This window comes from Panthera onca, chromosome A3 (genome assembly GCF_046562875.1).
Source record: "Panthera onca isolate mPanOnc1 chromosome A3, mPanOnc1 haplotype 2, whole genome shotgun sequence".
In the NCBI taxonomy this organism is placed as follows: domain Eukaryota; kingdom Metazoa; phylum Chordata; class Mammalia; order Carnivora; family Felidae; genus Panthera; species Panthera onca.
Window position 1 is genome coordinate 98,655,953 of NC_138341.1, and position 27,892 is coordinate 98,683,844.

Consider the following 27,892-nt stretch of genomic DNA (forward strand, 5'->3'; position numbering starts at 1 on the left):
AGCAGGTCGCAATAGCACATCCTTCTGGGACTGTGTCCACGTGTACTGCAAGAGATGTACGGCCTGCAGACTGATGTCACAGGCGGGCAGAGAGCTGTGGGCGTGCTAGTCTGGCTACTCTTGGAGAAGAGCACATTCTGTGCTGAATGGTGTTGAATGTCACCTGCTGGTCAGCAGAATGTACTGGTACAATACGTGCTTGCTCTAAACCACAGCTGTCACAGGTTATACCACTAACTGGACTCCAGCACTCATCGTAAAACTCCTGCTTCAAATGCTTTTCAGTGATTGATACAGGAAATCAATTACACTGCGTTGTACATGCCATTTTCAGTCAGCCAGGACCAGGGTGGATAGAATTTAATTTTTAAATTAGATTTCAGCAGGATGCAAAACACCGGCCTGGGAAATCTGTGGTTAAGTCTCACGGAGGCTGGCATACTCTTATGTTATAGAAATAACCTGGTGTTTCCAGCATCGTTTTAAATTCTCTGCCCTTTAATTTACATATTAACATGATAATATAAAGAAATAAGCCAACACTGGTGTATTTTTTTTAATATTTTGTTTCCTAAGAGTCTTTATTCCTGTAAAAACTGTAGGTAATCTTTACAGGAGATTGTTTTCTGTCTTCCTAGAGCCGCGACTTCTGCCGTGTTGTCCCCCTTCCCCCCATTCTCTGTCCTGTCACCTGGTTTCCTCCCTTCACTGCAGAGGTCACAGCGGCAGTCACATTGTTTTCTTTCAGTCACTGTCATGTTTATAGATGGTCTTCCTTTGGGCCCTCCTTGCTGAGTCCCCAGCCCTCCCAAAGGCTCTGACTGATAATGGTCACCCACCCAGGAGAGATCACTTAACAATGTGACACACACAAGTCCATCACCGGGTGTTCTTACTGGTCAGAGCCCTTGTAGAGCTTCGGGATTTTGTGTCCTTGTGCCCTTTGTAAACAGCCCCCCATGGGCTTCCTGTGCTCTGACTGTGCTGGTGGATTCAGACATTGAATAGCCATCCCACCCACTGTTTTCCTAATGATGTGGCTGCTTCTCTCATGGTCCAGTGCAAGTACAGGCAAATCATGCTTCTGGACTGTGTCTAAGTGCAAGAAAGCCAGTGCGTTCTGCCTCCCCGCTGCCTCTCCACCCTACCCTCCAGCGCGCCAGCTCACGCACATCCTGGCTCCGGCAGTCTCCAGCACCCACAGAGAGGTTCCGTTCTGCACAGAGAGGTAGCCCTCTACCCACTGTCCACTTGCTGGACATTATGCTGGTCACCTGAGCATGCCAGCCCCTTGCTCAGGAAGCACCTGTTGTAGAGTCTTCTCTTCTAAGGAGCCCTCTGGCAACCTGGCAGCCTAGTCATACCCACCCCCATGCTGTTCAGAGAAGGACAGCGCCCTGCCCTTTTCGTGTGGTGGCAGGAGGTCAGCCCTTTGGGGCAGAATCACTTTGGTCCACTTGTGGACCAAAGGAACACAGGACTACATACTTTACCTCGAACACACAACATCTGAAACAAAACCGTTCCTAATTTCAGTCACGTGATTTGTGTTGAAGGTACCACAGGAACAGTCACCTCCTCTTGCCTCCAAATGCACCTGGTTTTCTGTAACTCCTGATCGGCGGCCTGAGAAGGAGAGGAGACACAGGGGGGAATGATAGCGGGAAGGTGTACCCTTGGGGTGGGTACCCTTCCAGCACAAGCTTGTAGACCACCTGCGAGGGATTCCTGAGTGCCCAGTCTGTGGTGTCGTTTTCTTTCCTGTCACGTGAGCTTAGGTATGTGAGCCCCTCTTCCGGTCTCAGTCAGTGCTGCCCTGGAGTTGAAACGCAGCCAAAGGCAAAATTCAGGTGGCAGCTGGCCTCTGGGTTTTACAACTGAAGGAGCCATGTGACAGGGACCTCAGGGCCCGGGCCAGACAGAGCTGTGCAAAGGTATGAAGGGAGAGGAAGCAAACTGGCAGTGTATGATGTGCGTTATTTTGCCTGAACAGGTTTTCAAATATTTCGGTGAGTTCTCAGCATTTCAAACTTGGGAGATCTGACATAGAAATCCAAATTTCTCACGTTTCTGTAAAATATCAGAACATGTGGGAACCCTGGGCCGGTTTTCCTAAAGAGCAAGCCTGATTGGGGTGAGCCGGCGTCTCCTCTTGGTTTGAGGCTCGTGCCTCCACCGTGCCACAGACGTCATTGCCCCCAGCACAGAGGAGATCACCGGAGGGAACAGTACACGCCAAGTCCCGACTGCCCGGAAGGGCTCACAGACCAGATGGAGTCTCTGATCACACAGTTTATGAAGTCCATTTACACACACAGGGAGAGGGGAGCAGGTGGGCGGAGCACACTAACCGACCCCAGGGTCATACCGTGTCACCTGCCCTGTCTCTCTCTGCCCCAGAGCCTTCCCGCTCTGCTCGCCATTGCGCATTTGCCCCAAGGCCACGTGCCTGGCCAGTGCCCTGCTGAGCACCCCTGGTTTTCACCTGCACTTCTTGGGTAGCGCGCATGTGGGCCCAGCACGGGACCGGGTCCTTGTTGTCAACGGTGGTCCATTCAGGGCTGAATTAGCTGTTGGCCCTGAGCTGCCTGATCATGACCTACTACTTTGTATCTCTAGGTAATGCTTTTATCTGTTCTATTGTATTTATTTATCCCATCTGTCTCTAGCATGCCTTATAGGTTATAGGACTTTAGCACATCTTATGCATTCTTTTGTGTCTAGAAAGCTGCCTGTGTCCTGCCCTCTGTTCTGGCACATACCCTGAGGTTTATTTACCTGTCTCACCTGAGCTGCTGGCTTACTTACTGGCAGTGCTCAGCCTCTCTGAGGAGCTTCATCCGTCCTCTGTGGCAGAGCTGTAAGTGCTCAGGTAGCACTTAGACTCCCTCTGCGCTGCCTGCTGTCTTACACCCCTGTACTCACAGAGCCTCTCAGAGGTTTGTTCCTGGCTAAACCCTTCAGGCAGTTGCGTTTGCAGCCTCTCTTCAGGGGAGGACACCGTCATCTATCAGGGATCTTCCTCAGCCCGGGCACTTTGCCAGGCATTTCCGCAAATGTGGAAGCTATACCAGAATGGGGGTATTACTTGCATTTAATGAACTAGGCCATTATGAGTGATTTGCCCAAGGCCACATGGCCAGTGAGGAGATCCATACTGGTTCCTTTGCTTACTCATTTTAATGTGCCTTATTTATTTATTTATTTATTTATTTATTTATTTATTTATTTATTTAAGGTTGAGAGAGAGCACAAGTTGGGGAGAGGGGCGGCAGGAGGGAGAGAGGGACAAGGGAAAAGAGAGAGAATATGAATCCCAAGCAGGGTTGATGTTCATTGTGGAGCCCATGCAGGACTCTATCCCACAACCCTGGAATCAGGGCCTGAGCTGAAACTGAGAGTTGGGATGCTCAGCCGACTGAGCAACCCGGGTGCCCCAATGTGCCTGCTAAATTTCACTACTTTCTGCTCTTTTTAGGAGTCGATGCCATATTTAAGTGTTGCCCCGGATGGGGGGCCATTTCCACATCCTTGCCTACTTTCAAAACCTATTTTTGTGTGCATTTTAATTTTTTAGCTCGAGTTCTGGCCAAGTTACAGGCCCTCTGTAAATTGGGGCTATTAAGAAGGCTCTGACAGACCTGGAGAATTTGATGGTGGAGAGACCTGCCAGGGAGCATGAAGAGAGGAAATGCCCAGAAAATGTGCAGTTTGTGAGTTGGAGCAATCACGTTTACAGTCAGAGAAATTTCTCTTTATTTGGCAGAACAGAAATAAGCGCCATTCCAGTCTATTAGATAAACTGTGCACACATACATCTTTCAGAAATACTCCCAACTTGATAGAATATAAATGTTCAGAAGGATTTGTGTGTTGGCATCTGAATCTCTGCTTATTAGTGACTTGATAGATTCTCTCCCTGTATGTGTATTAGCATAGTCGAGACAAATGGAATGTTGCATAAGCTGCGGTCCATCTAGATCCCTTTGTGTGTTATTTTCAAACATAAATAACAAGTCAAAGAAATAACATTGGGACTGGAAGAATCATATTTTATCCTATTTTTTTAAGCACCCCTCCCATCTTTTTGAGAACTTTGCCTGTCGCTACAAAAATTAAGACAAAACCTTTTTCCCTTCCCTTATTTTCACACAAAGCAACTCATCTTTTTATATCACTTTCACTTGGGGCAGTTGTGTTTGCCTTCACAAAATAAATGCTGCACATATGAAAAATGGCAAAGAAGAAATGAGATTGAGTCATAAGCACAGAAGGAAAGCAGTCAACTTGGTTTGGCCATGTTTGGCCTTGAATTTTCATTTCAAGTTTGTTTTATTCCTATAAGAATATATTAATAATTCCTCTTCCAAAACTTCAGATTTTTGGGAGGGAGGTTTAATATCTCTTCCTGGAATAAAATTGGTTTTAAACTAAATCACAGGGGTGCCTGGGCAGCTCAGTCCGTTAAGTGTCGGACTTCAGCTCAGGTCATGATCTCGTGCTCCATGGGTTTGAGCCCCGTGTCAGGCTCTGTGCTGACAGTTCAGAGGCTGGAGCCTGCTTCAGATTCTGTGTCTCCCTCTCTCTTTGACCCTCCCCCACTCACCCTCTGTCTGTCTGCCTCTCTCTCTCTCTCTCTCTCTCTCTCTATCTCTATCTCTATCTCTCTCTCTCTCAAAAATAAACAGTAAAAAAAATTTTTTTTTTTTAATTACAAAATGAGGGTCGCTGAGTGGCTCAGTTTGTTAAGCATCTGACTCTGGGTTTCAGTTCAAGTCATGATCTCACAGTTTGTGGATTTGAGCCTTGTGTTGGGCTCTGTGTTGACAGTGTGTACCTTGCTTGGTATTCTCTCTCTCTTCCCCTCTCTCTGACCCTCTCTCCCTCTTTCTCTCTCTCGCAATAAATAAATAAACTTAAAAAAAATAAATCATAAAATGGTTTGAACTCCCATTTTTGCAGTTGGTATCCAAAGATACCTCTTGCCTTTGAGTGGTGCCTAAGAAAAGACCTGTGATCACAGTGCTAGGAGTTACCATTTATTGGGTGCTAAAACACCCTGCTAATTGTTTCACATGTTTTTCATTCATCTGTAGTTTAGTATCCTGAGCCCATTTCACAGATGAAGAAACTGAGGCCTGGAGGAGTTGTGTAATGGAGCCCAGGTCACACAGCTAATTAGTGACTAGACTAAAGTTAGGATCTGAGTCTGTCTTCATCCAGAGCTTTTCACTATTCCATTCTCCAGTGATGACTGGTAGCGCATTTGCATTCTGGTCTTTGCCTCTGAATACCTCGGTAATTGGAAGGAAAATTGGTTAGGCAATTTCCCACAATTTTAAAGTAGAATAATTTCCCCTATTCCTCACTGGCTTTGCAGAAGTGTTAGGGGAAGGGAGAAGTACTTATTAGTAATGATCTTGGATTTGAAAGACATCCATCTTCTTAGAATCTTGGAGTCTTTTCATACTCTTTCAAATTTACCTTCAAACTACTAGATAGAGTAAGTACACTAAAATAAACGAAATTATCTCAAGTTTGAGGGCGCTGAAACTGAAGCATCGAGAGGTTGTAATTTCTAGTTATTGCAGAAGGCTGAGACTTTGGTCAGCGAGAAAGCTCTATTGGATCTTGCACCACTTCATAGTTACGTAGATGTGATGTAAGTCAGCAGTCGGCTTAGGCTCTTTTCTTCCCGACACACTGCATTCGGAGCAGGTTTGGAAGCCAAGGGCTCTGGGGCACTTCATGTACTTGTTGGTGCTGCGTCTTCATGGAAGGACGTCTGGGGAGTTTCCTGGATAGAAGACCGAATGATCTTACCTCGGCATGGGCCTCCTACTTTCCGAAATCTTTATGCTCCATACTCCATACATCTCCCATCCATGTCACCAACAGCCAGGGCAGATCTGGGAGTGGATTATAGACTCCTCTCTCCTTCCCCAGTGCACTGGCTTTAAGACCGTGCTCCTGCTGGGGCCCGACTTCTTGACTCAGGTGCCCTGGAGACCGAATTTCCATTGTTGGTAGCCTCTTGGTTCATGGGACCACTGTGATGCAGGGGGATGCCTGGTCAGTTCAGGATCTCGTTACACAGAGTTCATGGGCATGATTCAAATGGCAGCTAGTCTCTTGCCTGCTGGGTGGTTGCTGACACAGTGTCTTTTCCTTTGTGTCCACTTGGCTACAGAGCTCAGCACTCCTCTGGGTTTCTCAGAAAGAAAGGCGTATAAACTTGCCTGAAATTTCCCCAGGGAAACCAAAGAAGGAGGTGCATTGCACATCTCAGAGCAAATTACTGAAAATACCCTGTTAGCTAATTATGTTCTCCCAAACATAATGTTCTCCAAAATTATGTTCACCAGCCTTCCCACTCCTGCTTCCCAGATACCCTTCGGGAGCTCCAGCTGCTGCCCCCTTGCTAAGTGAAGATTCCACTCAAGCCTACTTCTTAGGCCTTTTTTTTCAAGTTTACATATCCAAAGGACCTTGACATTCAGAAACAAATGCTCTGAAGTTTAACTAGGACCCACCCCTTTAAAGGCAACTTAGAGACCACCTTTTGTTTCTTGATGTGTTTTGGGGGAGTCTTCATCTACTCTCCCTGTCCCACTCACTCTCCTTACCCCAAATCTTTTGTCACGGTATTTCTTCTCAATCAGCAGAATCCTCTCTCCAAAAGGAATTTGATAAATGACCGTTTGTCTTTCTTTGTTTTACAATTCATTACCCTCTCCCTTTATCTCCTCTAATGCATACTTTCTAAAAACTTGAAATAGCTACAGGTAAGTCAGAAACAGACTAAAATGCAGTTCATTCCACGGCCCACATTGCAGGAGAGAAAGGGAATTGGAAAATGCAGTAGAAAAGTATTAAGGTGCACCTGGGTGGCTCAGGTCATGATCTCACAGTTCGTGAGTTTGAGCCCTGTGTCAGGCTCTGTGCTGACAGCTTAGAGCCTGGAGCCTGCTTTAGATTCTCTCTCTCTCTCTCTCTCTCTCTCTCTCTCTCTCTGCCCCCCCCCACTTGTTTTCTGTCTCTCTCTCAAAAATAAATAAAAATTCAAAAAAATTTTTTAAAGTATTTATTAAAAAGAGACCATGGGCTCCACTGTCTCCATTGTTTATTATTTAATAAATACTCATTCAGTACATAACGTGTAACACGTAACGTAGTGGTTCTTTTTTTATTTTTTTAAAAAAATTTTTTAACGTTTATTTATTTTTGAGACAGAGAGAGACAGAGCATGAACAGGGGAGGGTCAGAGAGCGAGGGAGACACAGAATCTGAAACAGGTTCCAGGCTCTGAGCTGTCAGCACAGAGCCCGACGTGGGGCTCAAACTCACGGACTGCGAGATCATGACCTGAGCTGAAGTCGGACGCTTAACCAACTGAGCCACCCAGGCGCCCCAGTGGTTCTTTTTTTAAAGACCATGATGGAACTATCAACATATTGAAGGACAGAAAAGATGAGTAAGCAGTTCATGTGCTCTAGGGTCAACTAAGTGGGGGAGAGAGAAACGTGCAGAAAACTAGAACAATGCAAAGCAAAATGGGGGTCAGGAAGAAGCAGTCAGGAAGATAACATTTTTGTTTACCTAAGGCAGATGGGGGGATTTCAGTGAGTTGGAAAAGAGAGGGAGGGCTTTTGAGGCAGTGAGAAAGGCAGGATAGAGGCCTGAGGGCAGTCAGAGGTCAACGATCTGTGCTAAGAGGAAGCAGTACACCCGAGGCCAGGCTGGGAGGTGAGTGGGTTGGGGGGGGGGGAATCTCAGGTAGAGAGTGGGGACAATAAAGTGAAGATGAAGAGGTTTGGTGGGGGATGGGGAGGCGGAGAATGAATGTAGCAACAGCATTATTTTGAGAGGGTTTGAAAGGTGCTCAGGAAGGTGGTTTTCGGTGACCCTAATCACCTCAGAAAACATTATCAATCACTGTCCATGAGGACTGGAAATCTAGAAAATTTTGAAATACTCCTTGCAGAGAATGTAATCTGGAAGGATTTCTAAGTAGGAGTGAAACTGCTGAGTCAAAAGAGCATAAATTTCATACTTTCTGCTTTCTGTGGGAGGCAGCACACAGGAGAGAACGCGGACACCCTAGACTGCCTGATTTGGGGGGTTATTCTAATGTGGCCCCACCAGAAAAGCCCAGGGAGCTGGGGAAATGAGGTCACCTCGCTGGTCCTCCAGTGGCAGGAAGACTGACCTGGAATCCAGCCTGGGCCTATAAGGAGTGATCAAGAGGGAAGAGGTGAGCTAAGAGACCAGAAGAGGTTACGAGCATCCCAGTGAAGACCGTGGACTCCACAAATGTAGGGCGAGCGTGCCCATTCGAAACCCTTTGAAGGATTTGGCCATCTTAGAGGTGGACCAGAGCAAGGAGTTACAGGATGATGGGCAGGCTGTGGTTAGTGAGGTGTTGGCCTCTTTTTCCACTTACAATTTAGTTCCATTTTGACAGTTGTCTGAACTTTTAATTAAGTCTGATGTATTAATACTTCCGACCATACAGATTCCAGTGTTTGTAAGAAGGTTCATGTTCCCTTGAACGTGTTCACAATTGTGTTGCTGACGACTATATTTTGCAAAAATCTGACAAAACTTTAGTATAATGTTTTAGCATAAAAACTTTTAGGAAATATTAGGTTGGCATTTTGACGATTTCCTCCAAACTATTACAAAGTAGAAGGAATTTTATTTTTACATACTTCAGGTACCTCCTCAAATGTTTGAGAGAATTCCACAAGTAACTATTTACATGGAGGCCAGCTAGAAGAGTTTTCTTTGGGTGAAAAATTGTAGATTCTCGTCCTTACAAAGATAGATACATGCAAGGGAATATATACTGATGACAGATCTTAAAATCGGCAATTCTCAAACCAGCAAAATATGTATATAACATAAATTTGTGGAAAGCACTCAATCGAGAATTGTTTATAAGTAAATGCAGTTCATCTTGTGGACATGTTTATGGTGTTTAAGTTGCACTTGATCATTTTATGGCCCAGAAAAGATGGATTTGTATCAGCAGAACCATTCAGTGAGAGAGAAGTAATGAATTTGCTCCTCAAAGATACACAGTAATGATGCCCTGCTTTCTCAACACTGAAGAAAATAATCGAATATTTTGGTCTGATTTATCTGTTGTAGTGATCTGTCCCTTCTCTGCATCAACACCTTATCTCATGCCCAATTTTAATTTGGGGCAAAATAGGACTTTAATATATATCTCTCCTTTTTGTGTAGTTTGTCCAAACCTCATCTTGAAGGGGTTTGACATTTTCCTTGGAGAGATGACACATGCGGTCGCCTTGCCACCCACTTCTGCGGTGATCATGGCTGGCCTTAATTTTTTATCCTTGTCTTCATCCTCTTTCCATGTTGATAGACAAGGGGAGATTTAGATGGTTCATATGTGAAGTAGGAAGCTTGAGCTGTTTCAATCCCTGTACTTAACCTGGCTGATTTAGAAATCCCTCTACATGTCACTGTAAGCTTAGGTTACAGATACATTGAAAAGGCACCATATTCTCCGTGCAGTTAAAAAAAGAAAGTATAGTATTGTGTGACTAATTCAAATAATCTGATTCAGATGCACCTCCAAGAAACCACCAGCACAGACTGTGTGGAGCCACAATTGCGGCAGGCTTTGTTCACCATTTTGGTTGCCCTGGGCCAAGCCTGGAACTCTTACCTGATTGGAAAAGCAAAATAATCTTAAGAACATCTTTCAGCAAACTACCAGTCCGGCACATAGTAGTAGCTCAATAAATGTTTATCTCTACAGTGAGAGTTCTCCTACTTCTACCCCAATTATTGCCAAAGGCTCATTCCCTTAGAAGGCTTAAAATTCTGTAGGGTAGAGAGGCATTCATATAACCAATACCAGTTCTATAAGTTAATTAGTACAACTTTAATTATATAACTGATATCCTGTGATATGTGCTCTGGTTAAGCATTGAGTACACACTAAGGAATCACGGAGGAGGGAATGATTTTTCCAGGGACAGAAGAGGAGGAAGGAAGCTCCAAGGGAGGGACTGTGGTTTGTTTGGGTGCAGCCCTGGAGGCTGAACAGAAGCTCTCTAGTCATAGAATGGAACTATGAGAGGCCATTAAAAAGACCCTGCAAAAGACCAATGAATACATCATAGTTCTGTGTTAAGTGTGAGATTCTGTGTGAAATGTGAGATTTCTGATCCACCGGGAGCTGAGGGTAGAAAGGTAGCATTCGGTCAGCTTGGAAAAGTCCCTGAATGCCATACTAAGGGCCCTTGGCGTTGAGAGAGGGTGGGAGGCCGGTCAGCCACCATATTTTGATCCTGGACCAGCAATACTAGCCATAGTTTATGGCATAGGTGCTTACCCTGAATCCCCTGAAAGGTTTGTTAAGACACGGGTTTTGGGCCGCCTGGGTGGCTCAGCCAGGTAAGTGTCCGACTTCAGCTCAGGTCATAATCTCACAATTTGTCGGTTTGAGCCCCGCGTCGGGCTCTGTGCTGACAGTTCGGAGCCTGGAGCCTGCTTCCGATTCTGTGTCTCTCTCTCTCTCTGCTCCTCCCCCATTCATGCTCAGTCTCTCTCTGTCTCTCAAAAATAAATTAAAACAAAACAAAACAAAACAAAACGTGGGTTGCCAGGCCCCACCTCAGAGTTCCTGATTAAATAAGTGTGGGTACAATGTCCGAGCTTGCATTTCTAACAAGTTGCCCAGTGAGGTTGGTGCTGCTGGTCAGGCATCACACTTTGAGAACCAGTGATTAAGACTATAGACTGAAACCTCGAGGGTTGAGGTCATTCAGATCTGTATGTGGGTTTGTTGACTTGAGTTTATTAAAATATCAAGTAAGATAGGCAATAAAATAAATCATTACCCAGAATGTGCCAATAATGATCTTCATTATTCAACACTTTGGAGAAATCGTATATATGGTGTTAATGGTTCCAGAGAGTCCCCTTCCTTTTTATTAATAGTGGGACTCTTGGAGTCACCAGCATAACACAGTGAAAACGGGGATGCCTCTGACACCTGTACAGACCTTATCAGGCCCAGTTCAAAGGAGTACATGTATAAAGCTGTGGAAAGGCCTCTGCACATTGGGCCATCTTTCTCTGTCCCCTCCCAGCTCTGCACACCACCATGTTAGCATCCCACATCCCACTGTGAGCACTGGGGGCTGATATCAAGAAAGTGGAAGGAAGTACATTGGATACCTTTCTGGGGATTCTCTCAAGGACTCCGTCCTCTCCTTGTTGACTTGTTATCTGGTGCCCAATGCTCTCGATTCTGCTGCCCAGGAAATTACTTAGCCGTGTCACCTCCTCCCCAGGATTTGGTGTGTGTGTGTGTTGTTAGAGACATTGGTATCCCTTATAGAAGCACTCTTCTGGGCCCACTGTGGAAAAGGGGAATGAACCCCCAGACGGTGAGGTAGATTTCATTAGAGATTTCAAAAGGTGGTCCCACATTAATAAGCTGAGAAAACAAGGTAGAAAAACCATAGGCCAAAGCCCCACAAGCGAAGTGCCCACTTTACCGTATCTTTATCCTCATTTTTCCTTGAGGGCATTTCTTCCACCCAGAGAGATGAAAGAAGTATTGCTGTCTCATTGTCACCAAGAGCCTGAGCATATGTAAGACAAGTCCACCTTGGAGCTCCCTCTTCCTGCTCTTCATTTAGGATGCCTGTGACATGCCAAGTGCTCTTCTAAGGTGCGGTGAAAACCAGCGAAAAATGCCACCTCTCCTGGAACTTACATTCCAGTGGAGAAGGTAGACAGAAAACAGGATACCGTGGTGGGGAGTGAGTAGTGCCTAGTATAACAATAAGTTGGGAGAAGAGGAGCAAGTAGTGTGGAGATGGGAAAGGGGGTGTGGTTTTAGATAGTATATCCTGAGAGGGTATCAATGAGAAGGTGACTTTTGAGCAAAGACCTAAAGGAAGTGAAGGAGCTAGTCATGTGGCAAGAGTATTCCAGAAAGAGGAAAAATCTCATGAAAAGTCCCCGAGGACATACCTTCTGTGTCGCACATTTGAAATGTTCCAGATTGGCGAGGAAACCAGAATGAGCAAGGGAGTGAGTGGTTGGAAATGATGCTGGGAAGGAGACAAATCATAGCGATCCTTGTAGGGCAGTTGAAAAACTTGAATTTGCACCCTGAGTGATATGGGGCAGCTTGGAAGGATGTCCACTTCAGGCAAAGAAATGGCCCCATCTGACTTCATTTTTGACAAGATCGCTTTGGCTGCTGTGTGAGAAGGGAAAGTTGGTGTTGGGGGGAGAGCAGAAGCAAGGAGATCCACTATGAGGCTCTTAAAAATAACCCACACAAGAGAGGGTGGTGGCTTAGACTGAGATGTGAGCAGTGGTCATGTTGAGAACTGGGCAGTCTCATTACATTTAGGAGTTAGGTGGAAAGGATTTGCTGACTGAATGGATATGAGCTGTGAGAGAAAGAGGAACATGAAGGATGATGCCAGAGGTTTGGGATTGAACAGGTAGAAGAGTGGCATTGTCATCTACTGAGATGGGGACGCGGGAAGATGAGCGAGTTTGGTAAGTTCAGCCATGTTAAGTCTGAGATGCAATTAGACCTCCAAATAGGCAGTAGGATATACGAGTCTGGTTTCGGGGGACAGATATGAGCACCCAGGGAATCATCAGCATATACATGTAAGCTATGAGATGGGGATGAGATCATTAAAGGAGTGAGTGCAGGTAGAAAATAAAACATGTTCAAGGACAAAGCCCTGGGACATATTGATGTTTAGAGGTCAGGGAGATAAGAAATCTCAGCAAAGAAAACTAAGGTAAGGGAGTGTAGCCACCTGGAAGCCAAATGAAAAAGGTGTTACAAGGAGGACCTGTCAGGTACATCAAATCCTGCTGATACATGGAGTATAATCAAGACCAAGAATTAACCAGTGGATTGGCAATATGGAAGTTGTTGATGACCTTGGTAAGAGTAGCTTGAGTGGAATGCTGTGTAGATTGGAGTGGATTCAAGGAATAATGGTAAGAAAGAAATGAAGATATCAAGAATAAACTCTTTCAAGGAGATTTGTTATGATGGGAAGAATAGAAATGGAGTGGTAATTAGAAAGGAAAGGGAGGCCAAGTTGGGAGTTTAAGATGACGGACATAAGAGCTCGTATAGATGCCGATGGGAGTAATCTAGTACAGGATGGGAATGTGTTGGTACAGGATAGAGAAGAGAAAATTGTGTATTGCAGTATCCTTCAGAAGGCAAAAGAGGATGGAATCCAGTGTTTAAGAAGAGGGCTTGACCTTAACAGGAGCACTGATCCATATCTCCTGCCTGATAACAGGGGAAAACATGAGGTACAGGGTAGATGGTGGCAATGAGGAGACTCGCTTGAGGGTGCCTGTGGAAATGTTCTTTGGATTTCTTTCATGTTCTCAATGCAGTTGGAATTAAGGTTATCCACTGAGGACCAGGAGAGAAGTGATGGAGGCTTGAGGAGAAAGATGGGGTAGACTTTTAGAAAACTTACCTAGGAGAAGAGTGGATGGAACTGGAAAATGAGATATGACTGGTGGGAGGCCTCCAGGCTGACTGAAAAGTGTGGACTGTGACTTTTAGATGAGACCAGTCAGTCCACTTGGTGGCGTTTTTTACTTCAGCCACATTCTCCTAGGCAGATGCAGGACCATGTTGCATTTCACCAGGGCTATGGTTTAGTTCTTAGTCCAGGGAATTTCAAGAGCAGGATGAAGAGGTTTGAGGTGGAATGCAAGGGAATGGTGGTCATGATTGCCCATGGTTTCCAGGTTGAGTGAGGAAGGAACCAGGCAGAGGTCGAGGACCAGGTCACGGTGTCGGAAGGATCATCTGTGTGTAATGGAATGGACAAGATTCATGACAGCAGTTCCATAGTGTTGGTGTGGATGACAGTGAGCAGAGCCCAAGACCTTCAGGGAGTTGGAGAAGTGACCAAGGTGCATCGGCCCCTGCAGGAAAGATGGAGAGCAGGATCGGAAGGCATGAGCTTCACAGAGGAGGGATTTCAGAATGGACAGAGGAACAATGGTTTGAAAGTTGGGTAGGAGAACAACAGTGCCTTCCTACATCCCAGCAGAAAATAGTCCCTACTTGAGAGGACTGCAGGACAAGTGATTCTTCAGGGGAGAGCCAGTTTCCATTTAGAGTGAGGATGAAGGAGATGTTTCTGGAAGAGGCTAAGGATCTAGGGTGTTTTGCTGGTGACTGGTTAGGAGTTCAAAAGGTACAGTGGAAGCAACCAAAGAGAGCCAGGGAGCAGTAGAGACTGAGGGATGAGGGAGTTCTAGGCTTCTTTGATGACTTCCTATGGAATTCAAAGTCCCAACCCAGCAAGGGCTCACCTGTGAGCATCCAGCATCTTCCTGCTCCCAGGCCCTGAGTGTGGCCCCGTTAACATTCTGGGTTCTCTTGACAAGTAGACAGCATCGTGGCCCCTCCTGTTACAGTTCTCTCTTTGATACCTGGTTTGCATCCAGCCAGAGCAGTGTATTGCTGTGTTCTCACCCTAAGGAAGTCCTCACACCCATGCTGATTGTGGTGGCCTCCCTCACAGTGCTTCAGTGGGGTCTATTGAAGAGGAGAGATCAGAGAGAAGGCTCCCCCTCCCCCAGCTTAGCCACAGGGAGCAGTGTGGTGACTTGCATACCAGCTTTAAAAACTTATAGCTGCAGAACTGTACTGTTTTTATTTAATTTAATGCCTTTTATTTTTTTGTAAATATACTTACCTTTTTTGTTTCCTTAGAGAAATAACTTTTTAGGGGGAACTCATAAGAAGAAACCTGCCACAATTTTAAAAAAATCATTGAAAATAATGAATACATAAGGCTATATTTCATTCTTTCTCATTGCCACATAGTATTCCATTGTGTATATAAACCACAATTTCTTTATCCATTCATCAGTTGATGGACATTTAGGCTCTTTCCATAATTTTGTTATTGTTCGAAGTGCTGCCACAAACATTGGGGTACAAGTGCCCCTAGGTATATGGCCTTTTGTAGCAACGTGGATGGAACTGGAGAGTGTTAACGTTAAGTGAAATAAGTCATACAGAGAAAGACAGATACCATATGTTTTCACTCTTAAGTGGATCCTGAGAAGCTTAACAGAAGACCATGGGGGAGGGGAAGGAAAAAAAAAAGTTAGGGGGGGAGGGAGCCAAAACATAAGAGACTCTTAAAAACGGAGAACAAACTGAGGGTTGATGGGGGGTAGGAGGAGGGGAAAGTGGGTGATGAGGGAGGGCACCTGTTGGGATGAGCACTGGGTGTTGTATGGAAACCAATTTGACAATAAATTTCATATTAAAAAAAGAAAAAAAGAAAATAATGAATACAGAACCAGAATGCTGAACATTTTTTAAAAAACAAGTAAAAGTACATGCTCCTGTAACCTAAAATCATCTCACTTGCCACTTTGGGAAATGAGCGAACCAAATGGCTGAGACTCAAGACTCACTCCTCCCGAAGCTACCCGCATGGGTATTCTCCCCACTATTGCTTCTCCCTTCCTACTGATCCCCTGTGGTTTATATGTGGGAGAGTCAGGTTGAATGACAGTGCTCGAGAAGGGCATTGCTGTAATGTGCAAGATAAGATTTCCCATAAAGGGATAAGACCCATGCGAGGGCCCTGCGGTGGGAAAGAGTATGTGCTTTCAGGGAGTATGCAGGAGTGAAGACACCTAAGGGGGGGCAGGCTTGAAATGAGGCTGCTGCAGGCAGTGGGTTAAAAATTTTAAATTTGGCTCTTTAAAATTAAAAATTTGGGCTCTTTTCTATGGCAGTATGAAACTACCACAGGGTCTTTAGGGGGGCAGAGTGTGTGGAATAAAGCTGCCCTTGCAGTTGTGCAGAGAAGGGATTGGAGGGGGCAAATGTGGATGCAGACAACTGGGGGAGGCCCTGGCAAAGGCCATCTGAGACCCGAAGGCCCAGAGTGAGAAGGTGATGATGGTGGAGGATGGAAGGATAGAACTCTAAGAAATGTTTACAAAGCAAAAAGAGCAAGACCTAGTACTCGTTGGACCTTGGTCACATTGGTGGGGAGGAGGGGATCAGGTGTGGCTTCAGCATCTGTTTGACAGGGCTTGCTGGATGGTGGCAAAATACACCAGATAAGAACTAGAGACTAGAGAGAGCATGTGAAGTTTGGTTTTAGACAACATGACCTTGAAGTTCCTATGGCGTGACATCTAGAGAATGATGTCTCCAACTCGGGTACATGGGTCTAGAGCTAGGAAGAAAAGTGGGAACTGTAATAGGAATTTGAGACTTGTTAGCCTGTGATTGTCCAGGCTGGTGGTGTCTACCAGCCTCCCCTTGTCACTGTGATCTTGATTATGTGAGCTGATGTGCCTCAGGACCTTTGCATGTGTACCAGTTAGCACATTCAACAGGAACTGTAAGTTCGACTACCAGTTAAAGATTGGACTGAGAATTCCTCCTCTAAAATAAAGCCAACTATGTTGTATGTTTTTATGCTAATAATTGAGTTACAGATTTTTTTTTTTCTCATCTTTCTTTGTCCTCTTTCTCCTTCTACCTTCTCTTCCTCCTTTTCCTCCTCCCTTTACTTCTTGGCTTCTCCTTCTCTCATTTTTTCCCATCCTATCCACTATGGTGGCATGTGGGAGCCTGCACTGACATTTTGTATGGGCACAGTGCCATAACAGAAAGGTCACCCTATGGGATTTACTTTCTACCACCCAAGTGGAGAGTAAAGGGACACTTTTTATAAGCCATTAAGAGGTGACTGTCTTTCATTTTACATAGGCACATGCTGCTTATAAACAGATTTAGGAACCAGAGATGCATCCTTAAGTAGAGAACACTTATTATTTATAAGTCTTATTTATGCAGTTAGATTAATGTTTTCAGTTCTGGAGAAATTTCACATGCTAATCACTTTTTGTTAATTTTAAAATTATTTTTTTTAATTCTAGTCATTTTTTTCCCCTCTAATTAATGCTGATTTATTTTGATTTTCCTGGTAATAGATTACTGTCCTAGATGAGACATGGACCGTATTCAGGCGCTACAGTCGCTTTCGAGAAATGCATAAAACATTGAAGTTAAAGTATGCAGAGGTAAGTTATGAAATAATTATCTCCAATTAAGAACATTTATTTTATAAAGTAAATGAGCTGATTGCATTATCATGCTCCCCTCCCTTTAGGTATTAGCTTGTAAGTGTCACCAAGTTTTGTTGCAATTACGCATCTGTCAAAGGTAGCTTTTTAACTTTTGTTCTTAGTTTCATTTCTGTTCTACACAATTTAAACATTTTCTGAACACAGGATTTTGAAAGTGATAGTAAAGTGACAGTAAATGAATTCTACCCTTTTAGTACATTTTACCAATTTTAAACAAATATTTTAATAAACTTACAACTTCTTAATGGTAAGATCTACTAAAATGAAACAGTAATAAATCCCTCAATATAGATTTGCCCTTTTTTCTCTTAAAAAAGATATATTAATGCTTAGACTTCCACTTAATGAGAAATTAGGTCTTTAAGGTTAATTTGCCATCAAACATGGATGGGAGGTAGATAGTCAATATGGAATTCTCTAGAAGCAAGGGGGTATTTCATACATCTGATCAGATATCCAGAGTGTATTGATACATTATTAATCTTTTCCTCTTTGGGCAAAGACTAGTTTTTAAAATCCTTTTTTTTTTTTAGTATTTTTATTTATTTTTGAGACAGAGAGAGACAGAGCATGAGCAGGGGAGGGGCAGAGAAAGTGGGACACAGAATCCAAAGCAGGCTCCAGGCTCTTAGCTGTCAGCACAGAGCCTGATGCGGGGCTCGAACTCACGGGCCGTGAGATCGTGACCTGAGCTGAAGTGGGTCGCTTAACTGACTGAGCCACCCAGGCGCCCCTAAAATCCTTCTTAACAAAGAAAAGTATTCTTAAAGTTAATGTATACTTCCAAGTGAGCGAGTGAGTGAGTGAGTGTTTTTACTTGAACTAAAGGAAGCCTTGTATCTGCACAACTCTTTGGGAATTTTGGTTTGAACTGACTGCAAATCAGTCAGTAGTCACTGTCTAATACCTGCTTTCACTAAGTATTGCTTTTCGACACTATTTTTATAGTTTCTTATGACAGCCTAGAAAACAATTTAGTCAGACATTTTTCCCTCACATCAAATAACTAATGCTTCCTTAACCTTTCCATGGCTCTTACTCTTTCCTATCTGATATAAATATAAAGAGAAATTCCTTTTTATAAATAAAGCTTCCTTGAGTACTGGTAAAATTGAGGAATCCGAAATTCTCTTGTTAAGCTCTTAGGTAGCAGTGAACTAAAAGCTGAAGAAGTGGCGAATTTGGATTTTAGTTCAGTGTTCCTCAAGAGGCTTCAGTTCCAGAAGTAACTGCATCAAAGTCAAGTTATTGAGTTTGTTTCTGCAATTTACTCTTCATGTCCCAAGTTAATACTGACAATAAAAATTGGAAGTATCATGTACATATTACCGTATAGAGTGACTTGTTTTTAAATTGAGCTTTACAGCTCGTTACCTGCTTAATTATAAGTTACTCCACCAGTGCTTTAATAATGTGCAGGTTTTCCCCAATGCTACAAATGTATGTGTATCCTATCAATTATAATACGTGTGTATCATGCATTGCAGGATTTATTTCATATCTGTTCTTTCAGTGCCATTAGTTCAGCGCCATTGTATGTAGGCAGATTTAAAACATTCTAGTAATAGAGTGGCGGACAAGAACAAAAATGTCTTCTCTTACATATCCTGAATTCATATGGGGACACACTGACAATAAACAAGGAAAATATAATAACTAACACTTAACGTACACGCACACTATGTGACAGTTACCATCTTAAGTGAGCTGCATGCCTTCTAGGAAAAATATCCATAAAATGTAATGGGCAGAAGATGTTGGGCATTTTAGTATAAAGGTTGTTTCAGGGTTGGGCACTCAGATGCCGAGTCCTGATCAGTGTTTTTAAAGAAAATTTCAAAGCAAACAGAAGCAGTCTTTAAAAACATAATGGAAGAAAACACCCCTGAGGTTAAACATGATGTAAGTATGTAAGTGGAAGAGATTGCCTGGTAGCCGGCAACATTAACGAACACAGATTATCACATATGTGATAATCCTTTTCAAGGGCAGAAAGAGTGTACGTACCTGCTGAAAAAAGTTAAGTGAGCTTTGAATGAGGAAAATCGGGCTGGTCTCCTTCATCCAGTCAGTCACAAGTCTGTATTGAACCACCCCACGCTGAATACCATTGTCGGCAAGACAGCCACATCCCCTCCTCTCAGGAAGCAGAGAGAATGAACAGTAAACAAACCAACAAATAAGATAGTTTTAGATAATGTTAAGTGCCATGGAGAGAATAAAACAAGGTAGTGTGATCGTGTGGCATGAGAGCTAGGCAGGCCTGGGGAAATCTTAATGTTGAAAAGGAGCCAGGCATGAAAATCTGGGGTAGACACATCTGAAGTAAAGGGAACAGCAAATGCAAAGGCCCTGGGGTGGGACCGCGCCTGTTGGCCAAACATGTTCCAAGAATAAAAAGTCCTGTGAAAAGTGGCAAGTGTGGTAGAGATGAGGACAGGGAGGTAGGGACAGGAAGGAGGGACTGTATCATGTATCACTTGATCACAAGTATTGTGGGAAACCACCGAATGATATTAAAGAAGGTCTGGATGTGGAAACTAAGCTGGAATTTCCATTCTATCCGTGTATGACTTCCCATACAAACCCTTTTCCTGAAGGCAGGCTCACGATCTAACTGATAACCAAGATTGGAAATTGCTTTTCCTTGTTTTGAGTCCAACTTGGTGACTTTGCCTTCTTCTGAGGGCAAAAAATGTAAAGAACTTACAGACACATGTATGCATGTGTTTGAAAGAGAGGAGGTAATATGAGTAGTGATTTGAAACCATGTGGTGAGATCCTAAAATAAACACCACCTGTAGAAAGGGAGGTTGTAATTACAAAGCCTGAGGGGGTGCCATTGAGCTTTACAGTAGCCACACTCTGACTGGTTTCCTCACCACTGACTGTTTCCCATGTCCTGGGTCTTGTGTTATGCTTTTGCCATTCAGGACCCTGTGGTCGGAGCCAGAGACTTGCCTCCTGTCACACACCTGGTGGGCAGAAGCCAGTCGGGAAGCCCAGGCAATTGGGCTCCATTTACTATCTCTAAACAAACAATAGTATAAAAATAGAAATGGGGGGAAAACATTATCTGTAAAAAGGCAGCAGCATGTCATTGTAGCTCTAGATAAATCTTATTTCAGTGAGAGGAGAACGACATTGCCCAGTTAACATTTTCAAGATGAAGCTTAAATGTCAAGTTGAATATCAGCTGTATTTTCTTCCATAAAGTTGATTTTTCTTTTGCGCAGCCTACCTTCACATACTCTTATGTGCTAAGTGTTTGTGGAGACTTGAGATCAATAATGTTCATTAGGTATTCAACAGTTATGATTGCTCTTATCATTGTGCATATTATTGACGTCTCTGTATATAACGTTAATCTTACTGAAGTAATCATCTATCTCCAAATGGTCTACTTGGCCTGTCGGCATCCTAGAAATCATTTGACTTGTTAAAGACGTAACTTCTTCAGGAAGGCCCAAAGGTTCACATAGAAGGATGCTGAAAATTTCCTTTCACAGATAACTGTTTCATAGCCAAGTGGGAACATATTTTATTTACCTCACTCCTTCACCAAATTGGGGTCATTATTTTGATAGAAGTATGAAACTCCTCTTGGTCTTTTAGTTACAAGGGTAACAAGATGGTTGATTTTTTTTTTTTTTTTGTAATGATACATACTAAATTTACCAAGTTTTACAAGGTTTCAAATTTTTAATCAAGCTGAAAAATATATTGAAAAAATACCCTTGAGGGGCGCCTGGGTGGCTCAGTCGGTTGGGCAATCGACTTCGGCTCAGGTCATGATCTCGCAGTTTGTGAGTTCGAGCCCCGCATCTGGCTCTGTGCTGACAGCTCAGAGCCTGGAGCCTGCTTCGGATTCTGTGTCTCTCCCCTCTGTCTAACCCTCCCCTGCTCACGCTCTGTGTCTCTCTGTCTCTCAATAATAAATAAACATTAAAAAAAAAAAATTAAAAAAAAAAACCCAAAACCCTTGAATTCAAAAATACATAGGCTTTGTAATTACTTGCCAAGATGGAGAATCTTTGTTCACCTTGAAACTTTAGTTTGGGTTGTAGCTTATAATCTTTTGGAACTTTGAATTATATCCTGTTCATTCACATTTTCTTCTGGCATTTTAGCCCTGTTTTTCCTGGGGGATATACCTCTACAGGAGTTTGATATAACAGTTCTTTTTATGGCTATTTTCTTTTTTCTTTCAGTATTTTTTTTTCAGATAATAAGTTACATGTGTATGGTAAAAGATTGAAGTCATTCAAAGATGTATACATAGAGTATGAAAGTTTCTCTTAATCTGGCCCTCAGAAGTAATCATTTGCAATGCCCTCAGGAGTTCTTGGGTCCAGCTAAACATTCGTACTCACAGGACTTGCATAGGCCATACCTAGCGTTGATTGACCTGAGGAAGGTATAAGACAAATATCACTGCTTCCAGCAGAGTACCTACAAGAGACCTGCTGAGCTATAAAAGAAACTTCACTCAGAGAAGCCTGAATCTATGACTTCACACCAGATAGCTATCACTTCCCTAGTCTATACAAACAGTTTATCAGCTTATCAAGTGATTGATCATTTTGCCAGGAGCACTGGTGTCTACTGACAAAGTGGGCATACCACCTTATCAGATTCGCAGATTCCTCTTCATGGACATAGGGGTAGTTTCCAGATTTTTGCTGCTGTGACTGCTTCTTTGTGGACATTCTTAAAGGTAGCTGCATGACTTCCGATTCACACATGCATACTTCCCTTGTGAAGAAATTGGGTAATTGCTCAACTGTTTTTAAAGACTTAATTTATGAAGAACCAAGATTAGGAAAAGAACACACAAAACTTGGGTTGACTGAGAGCCCCGAGCCTTACCCCCAAGTAGTGGCAAGGTTTTAAGAATTCCTTAACCGTCATTCAGCTACGTCTTCTAATTTCCCTGTTTACTCCCATGTATTTGCCTAATTATTTACTGTGTACTATAATGTCTCCATAAGGAGAGGGATGTCAACTGGAGACCCCTCAGGGATACTTTATATACACTGGGTGGTGACCCGATTAAAACAGGAAGAGGTCATTGATTATTAGCTATAATGTGTGTCTGTGAAGAAAATAGAAGGACTTTAGGGGGATTACAAGCAAAACAAACCTGTGAATTGAAAGGACAAAGCCACTGGGTCCCATGAAACTCAGGCATGGGGACTGAGGGCAGGGACAAAGTAGACACTAAAGAAAAATTGAGTCCATTGTTTTTGTATCGTGACAAATTTCAGAAAAAGAAAACAAAGTTCTTTGTTCTGTGGAACACTAAAGAAGAACGGATTGGCTGCAGGTGGTGTTGGATCATATGTGAACATTACGTTCCTTCCATTTTCAGATTCACTGTGTGAGGGGCTGAGCCCTCACTCGAGGTGCTGCATTGTTCAAGGTTTTTAAAATTGTTGTTTTATTTTTGTTTATTCATTTCCCTTCATCTTAGCTTCTTCTGGATTCTAAATAGGTTTCCCTTTTGTCTTGAATTAATTGTCCTCTTGATATACTGACATGTATTGTGCAGGATAATAGCTCCTTCTAGCTTTCTTTCTCTGCTCCCCTTCATTGACCTTGTATGGAATCTTAATCAAATTAAACCCTGTGTTTTCAGATTCCACATCTGTAAAATGATAATGCCACAGCTAGTTTGTAAAAGACTGTGAAAGCCTCAGATAAAATATTTTATTGAAAGCGACTATGAAGTAATATGCAGCATCTGCTAGAGAGCATGTCTTTGAAATTTTATCATGCAAATCATTTCTGCAGTGCTCTTTATCTGTATGAAAAATTTTGTACTCCATTAAAGTCAGTAGTATAATCCCTTTAAACATCAGTCAAGTTATATGCTCAAACACAAATGTTCTCTTTTTGCCACGGAGGAGGTAGAGTTACCGTTAAGATCTCGTGTCCATGAAGTTTACCTATGGATCCACGTCATTGAGAGTGGACAATGATCTGATCAAAGCACAGTTTATCATGAAGCTGGGAAGAAAGACTATTTTAAGACCATGTTCCCTCTCAACCATCAGAATGAAGAGTGACAACATGGTGCCTGTGCCCCATCAACATTCTGGATGAGTGGTCTAGGGGGCTCTGTATGTATTTTATAAAGTAGGAGGACATGGGGCTGGAAGATGAGAGGGTCAGTGAGAGCTGCTCATTCTAGGAGGTTCGGAGATGCCACACTCTGATTTTAGAGGTCTTTAATTTTAATATATTTAACAAGTGCTAGAACCTAGTGGGCACCATACTTCTCAGGAGAACCATCTCACAGTGAGAGAAGTTAGGCATTGGAATCCATCATCAAGGGTCCTTTTATAATCTTGGCCAAGAGTCATTCAGAAGCAGGTTTGTGTTGGTCTTCCTGGAGGCAAAAGGATGAACCATGAAAATGGGCTATGTTCTGTATTGAAAGGTACCATCAAAATCAATGCTACGGGAACTTTTAATGCCCGTGTGTGGTGACAGCATACGTGGCATGGAACATGACGTGTGAATGTCTACCTCATAACTGAGTTATCACAGTGAGTCATTCGAGTCCCCAAGTGTCAAACAGGACCTCAGCCTCCATCAACCGCATCCCCAAGGGGGCTCCCTTCTCCCTACAGAGCTGAGGGGGTGGGGAAAATGTTTTCAGAGCTTTTGAATAGAACATGAAAGATTGCTGTATGGAGCAAATCTTCTGTCTCAAGTCTAACGGTCTCTGGGTGCCCAGTAAATAACAGTGGGAGGGGAAAAAAAGGAGGTGGTTTAATTCGTATATGGACTTCCAGTTTGTGCTGATAGAACCATTTCTCACCTTCTGTATTTTCCAAGTAATTTCCCCAAAGCAGTACCAAAAATAAAAGGGGGTGGGGGTGGACAGGGAAGAAAAGAAACTGGCTCTTGGCCTTGGATTTGATTTGGACAGCTTTTTGCCATCCATCACTGAAATGCATTCTCAACAGTTTTATAACCAGCTTTCCAAATTTAATATAAAAATTGCAAATCTACTCACCACCCAAATTATAATGCTACCAACCATAGCCATAGGGAGCATTCAGTAAGCCTTAGATAAATTCACCTGTACCAAGAGCTCAGCCCCCTTGGATTTTTAAATAGCAAACAGCTATGTAGGCAAAAATAGAACGCCTCCTGCCAGCTTCCTGACCTAGTATGTTATGAGAGAGACCAAGGTACCTCACTGTATGGTTTGCAACACACTGTTCCCTCCACCCAAGACATAAAACAGTATTTTAATTACTTCTTTCAAGTGTATGGGGAGCTGGGGGCAAAAGACTTCAGAATTTTCTGGGAAGCTTTTTGCCAAACTAGGAAATTATGATTCAGTAAATCTGATGTGGGGCCTGAGAGTGGGTAGTTGTGAAGCATAGAGTATCAGGCTTTCCTCTGCAACCGGCAAGGAGACTTTTATAGCAACGGGTTGGACCCATTTGCACACTATGAAATGTAAGTACACCAAGGAGTCTTAAAGGTTTGGGCACTCCCAAACCTCATGGGGACTCATGAGGACTCATGGGGTGCCTGGGTGGCTCAGTCAGTTGAGCATCAGACTCTTGATTTCTGCTCAGGTCATGACCCCAGGGTTGTGCGATCGAGCCCTGCTTTGGGGGCTCTGTGCTGAGCATGGAGCCTGCTTAGGTCTCTCTATCTCTCTCTCTCTCTCTCTCTCCTCCCACTTGGCCCCTTCGCCGCTCATGTTGTCTGTCTCTTGGAAGGAATGAAGGAAGGAAGGAAGGAAGGAAGGAAGGAAAGAAGGAAGGAAGGAAGGACACTTAAATGCTCAGTTTTGTTGAAAGTCACATCAAGACTTGGGGTATAGGCAAAGTTCATGTCTCTTCATTCCTAGTCCTCTTTCTGTGTTTTGAATCTTCCTCTCCATGACCTTGGTCATTCACGAAAGGGGAATTTTCAGAGTGCCCCAGATGAGACCAAAGAGAAGAACATCTCTTCTCTGCAAAAATCTGTTAGTTGAATATTGTGACAAAGACAAGTTCTTGCCATGTCTCAGTCCCTGAAAGAGACAAGTAACATCATAATAAGAGATGGAAAATGCAAGCATCTGAGTTAGTCCAACTGTATAATTATTCTTAAATATGCAACATTAAACTCTCACGTATCTGAAACATTTCTCACTTTCAAAATTGTTGCAGCATATATGAATGTCCTCAAATCTACCTTCATTGGCCCCTGCCTGAATAAGATTGATACTGGCTTTGGGAGGCTTTGTGTGATTGCATTTTAAAAAGTTATCATCTTTATACAGAATATGACCAAGTCCATGCAGTCTTAACTATGTTCCCAGCGATGGTTTTGTACATAGGATGACTCCAAGTTTTAGCACTTCAGTGACAACAGGGCAGCAGCTCTGTGATATGTCCTCATTGTAATTGCTGGCTATACCATGTGGACCACCAGCAAAGAGTCCTGCCTTGTGCATTCATTCAGCAGATATTTGAGGAGAGTCTAGTATGTGCCTGGCTGTGGGCAAGATAGCAGGTATTCATCAATATTGTGTGGTGTGCTTATTATGAGAGGTCTGTTGTCATTGCTCCTTTAATAATCCACCCAGATTGTTCTGAAGAGATGCTCTTTCATGCCTCTAGTGAAACTTGGAGGAGAGTTCCTTTTGTGTTTGTGAGTATATTTCTCAGTGACAGCTGTTCTTATAAGACCTTGGAAATTGCTATTAATTTTGAGTAGCCAGAAATGCTCCCACTTAGTCAGCTGTGAGAATTATAGCAGCCCTTTGATGAGTTTTCATTATTTGCATTTCTCAAAAGCTGGAGTGGCTAAAATTCACAGCCACAAACCTGCAGGGTGTGGATGTTTCAAATGCTGTCAGTCATCATGTAGGTATGTCTACTTACAAAAGTCAGGTTATAGTTGATTTGACCAATTAGAGTGCCAGGTAGAATTTCCCCCCTTAATCTTTAAAAATCAGGTACTAGTTAGGTAGCCAAGTGTTATGGGAGTAAGGGGGAAAAAAAAAGAAAGAGCTTTGTAAATGAGGAATGAAAATAAAGTACACTTTTATTAGGTGGTAACAGAAGTCAAATGTTTTTCTTTCATTAGTAAAGATTCCACACTTTATTAGTTGTTTTCAGTTTTCTTTCAGTGATTTATAATCCAGTTTTAGCAGCTTAATTGTTATGAAATCATAAAAGATAAACAAGGCTTTTTATCACTCATTTAAATTTCTGTATAAGGGCTGCCATTATTTATATTCAAAGAAATAATGATCCCATTTATCAAAATCTATGCGGTTGCCTCCGAGACCACCTGGGCTTAATATAGGGTCTGGCTCACCCAAAAAGTGAACTTGGCCAAGAGAGAAAGGCTTATAATAAAATCAAACGTTTCCATTGCATTTAATTTATCTTCGTGATGGCAGCAGACTGGCCGACCTATCTTATTATAATCTAATAAACATTGGAGTCAGCATTTGGGCATGATGGCTCTTTGAAGATAATTGAGCTGTGTGAGTTCACCGGGAGTCAGAAAGGGAAAAACCAACTCTGAGATCATTAAGATCATTAAGAAATATTACAAAGCAACAGAGAATGCGGACACTATCACTGATACATATGCACATACATACATAGCTCACCAACTTCATGGATGAATGGATTCTCCATGCTTTCATTTTCCCAAAACTGAAATTCACAGGCAATTCCATAAAATGGCTGCTGGTTATAAGCAATTATTAATTGTCTTATCTGATGCTGTTGATAGTTCTTCATACAGATCTGTTGTTCAGCCTGCAAATTAGAGGCTTGTGGTTCAAACATTCAAAATGAAATTAACAACTCGGGGTTTTAGACTCTACAGTCACTGAAGAAGGGAAAGACAAATTTCATTGGAAGTCAGTAGGCCTCAAAATTACTGATTTCATTTTTCTAATGGCTTTTATTTCAATCTTTTTGTCTTTAGAATATGTTTTATTTACTGAATTGCAGAGCAAGCTTGTCATTATGTTTCTCTCAGGCCAAAGAAATGTGCTGTTTTAGCCTCATTTGTTTGTTTCCTGTGTTTTAGTCTGCATAATCACATTTCATAATTATACGAAGTAGGCCATAAGGGCTGTTAAGTTTTCTTCCAGTGTTCTCCAGGCCTACCATGTCTTCCACAAATATCTAATTTATTTGATCTCCGTCATCATTTTTAACTTAAACGTACAATTTTCCCATAAGAGCTCAAATATCTTTGCATCATTTCCCACTCCTGCTGCAAAGATAATGGTTGTAGCAGGAAAAGATACCATTTTAAGGGATTTCTCATGAATACTGCATTCCCATTTGTATCTGTCCTTTTTCTATTCTACAACCTCTTGAAAAGTACCGTGCTTCATGATTATAAATCCGGCCCTATTTCCCTTCTACATACCTTTGCCTTTCTTCAAATAAGAATGCTGTGAGGATTTTGCAGGAAGTCAGGACATTCCTCAGGGGCAATGTAGCCAAGTATCTCCATGGTATCCAAATGCTACTCCTTCTTACTCAGCATACAGAGATTTTCATCATCAGTACTTGAGTTACAGAATTTCAGAGCTGAACAGAAACTTAAAACATCTTAGGTCAACTCCTTCATTTTAATAGGTGATAAAACTAGGTTTTTTTACATCGCTCGAGAATATACCAGCAGCTCTGTGCTGAACCGAGACTTCAAAATCTGATTGCCC

The 27,892-nt window shown here is 42.8% G+C and overlaps 1 protein-coding gene across 3 annotated transcripts in view; it reads left to right on the forward strand.

Moving 5' to 3' along the window:
• KIF16B (kinesin family member 16B) overlaps positions 1-27,892 on the forward strand; it is a 289,905-nt gene that overhangs the window by 218,648 nt on the left and 43,365 nt on the right. For all 3 annotated transcript variants that reach the window (XM_060611715.3, XM_060611717.3, XM_060611723.3), the window contains one exon: positions 17,029-17,118. In XM_060611715.3, coding sequence (XP_060467698.1) covers positions 17,029-17,118 — 90 coding nt within the window. The remainder of the gene's footprint in view (positions 1-17,028; positions 17,119-27,892) is intronic.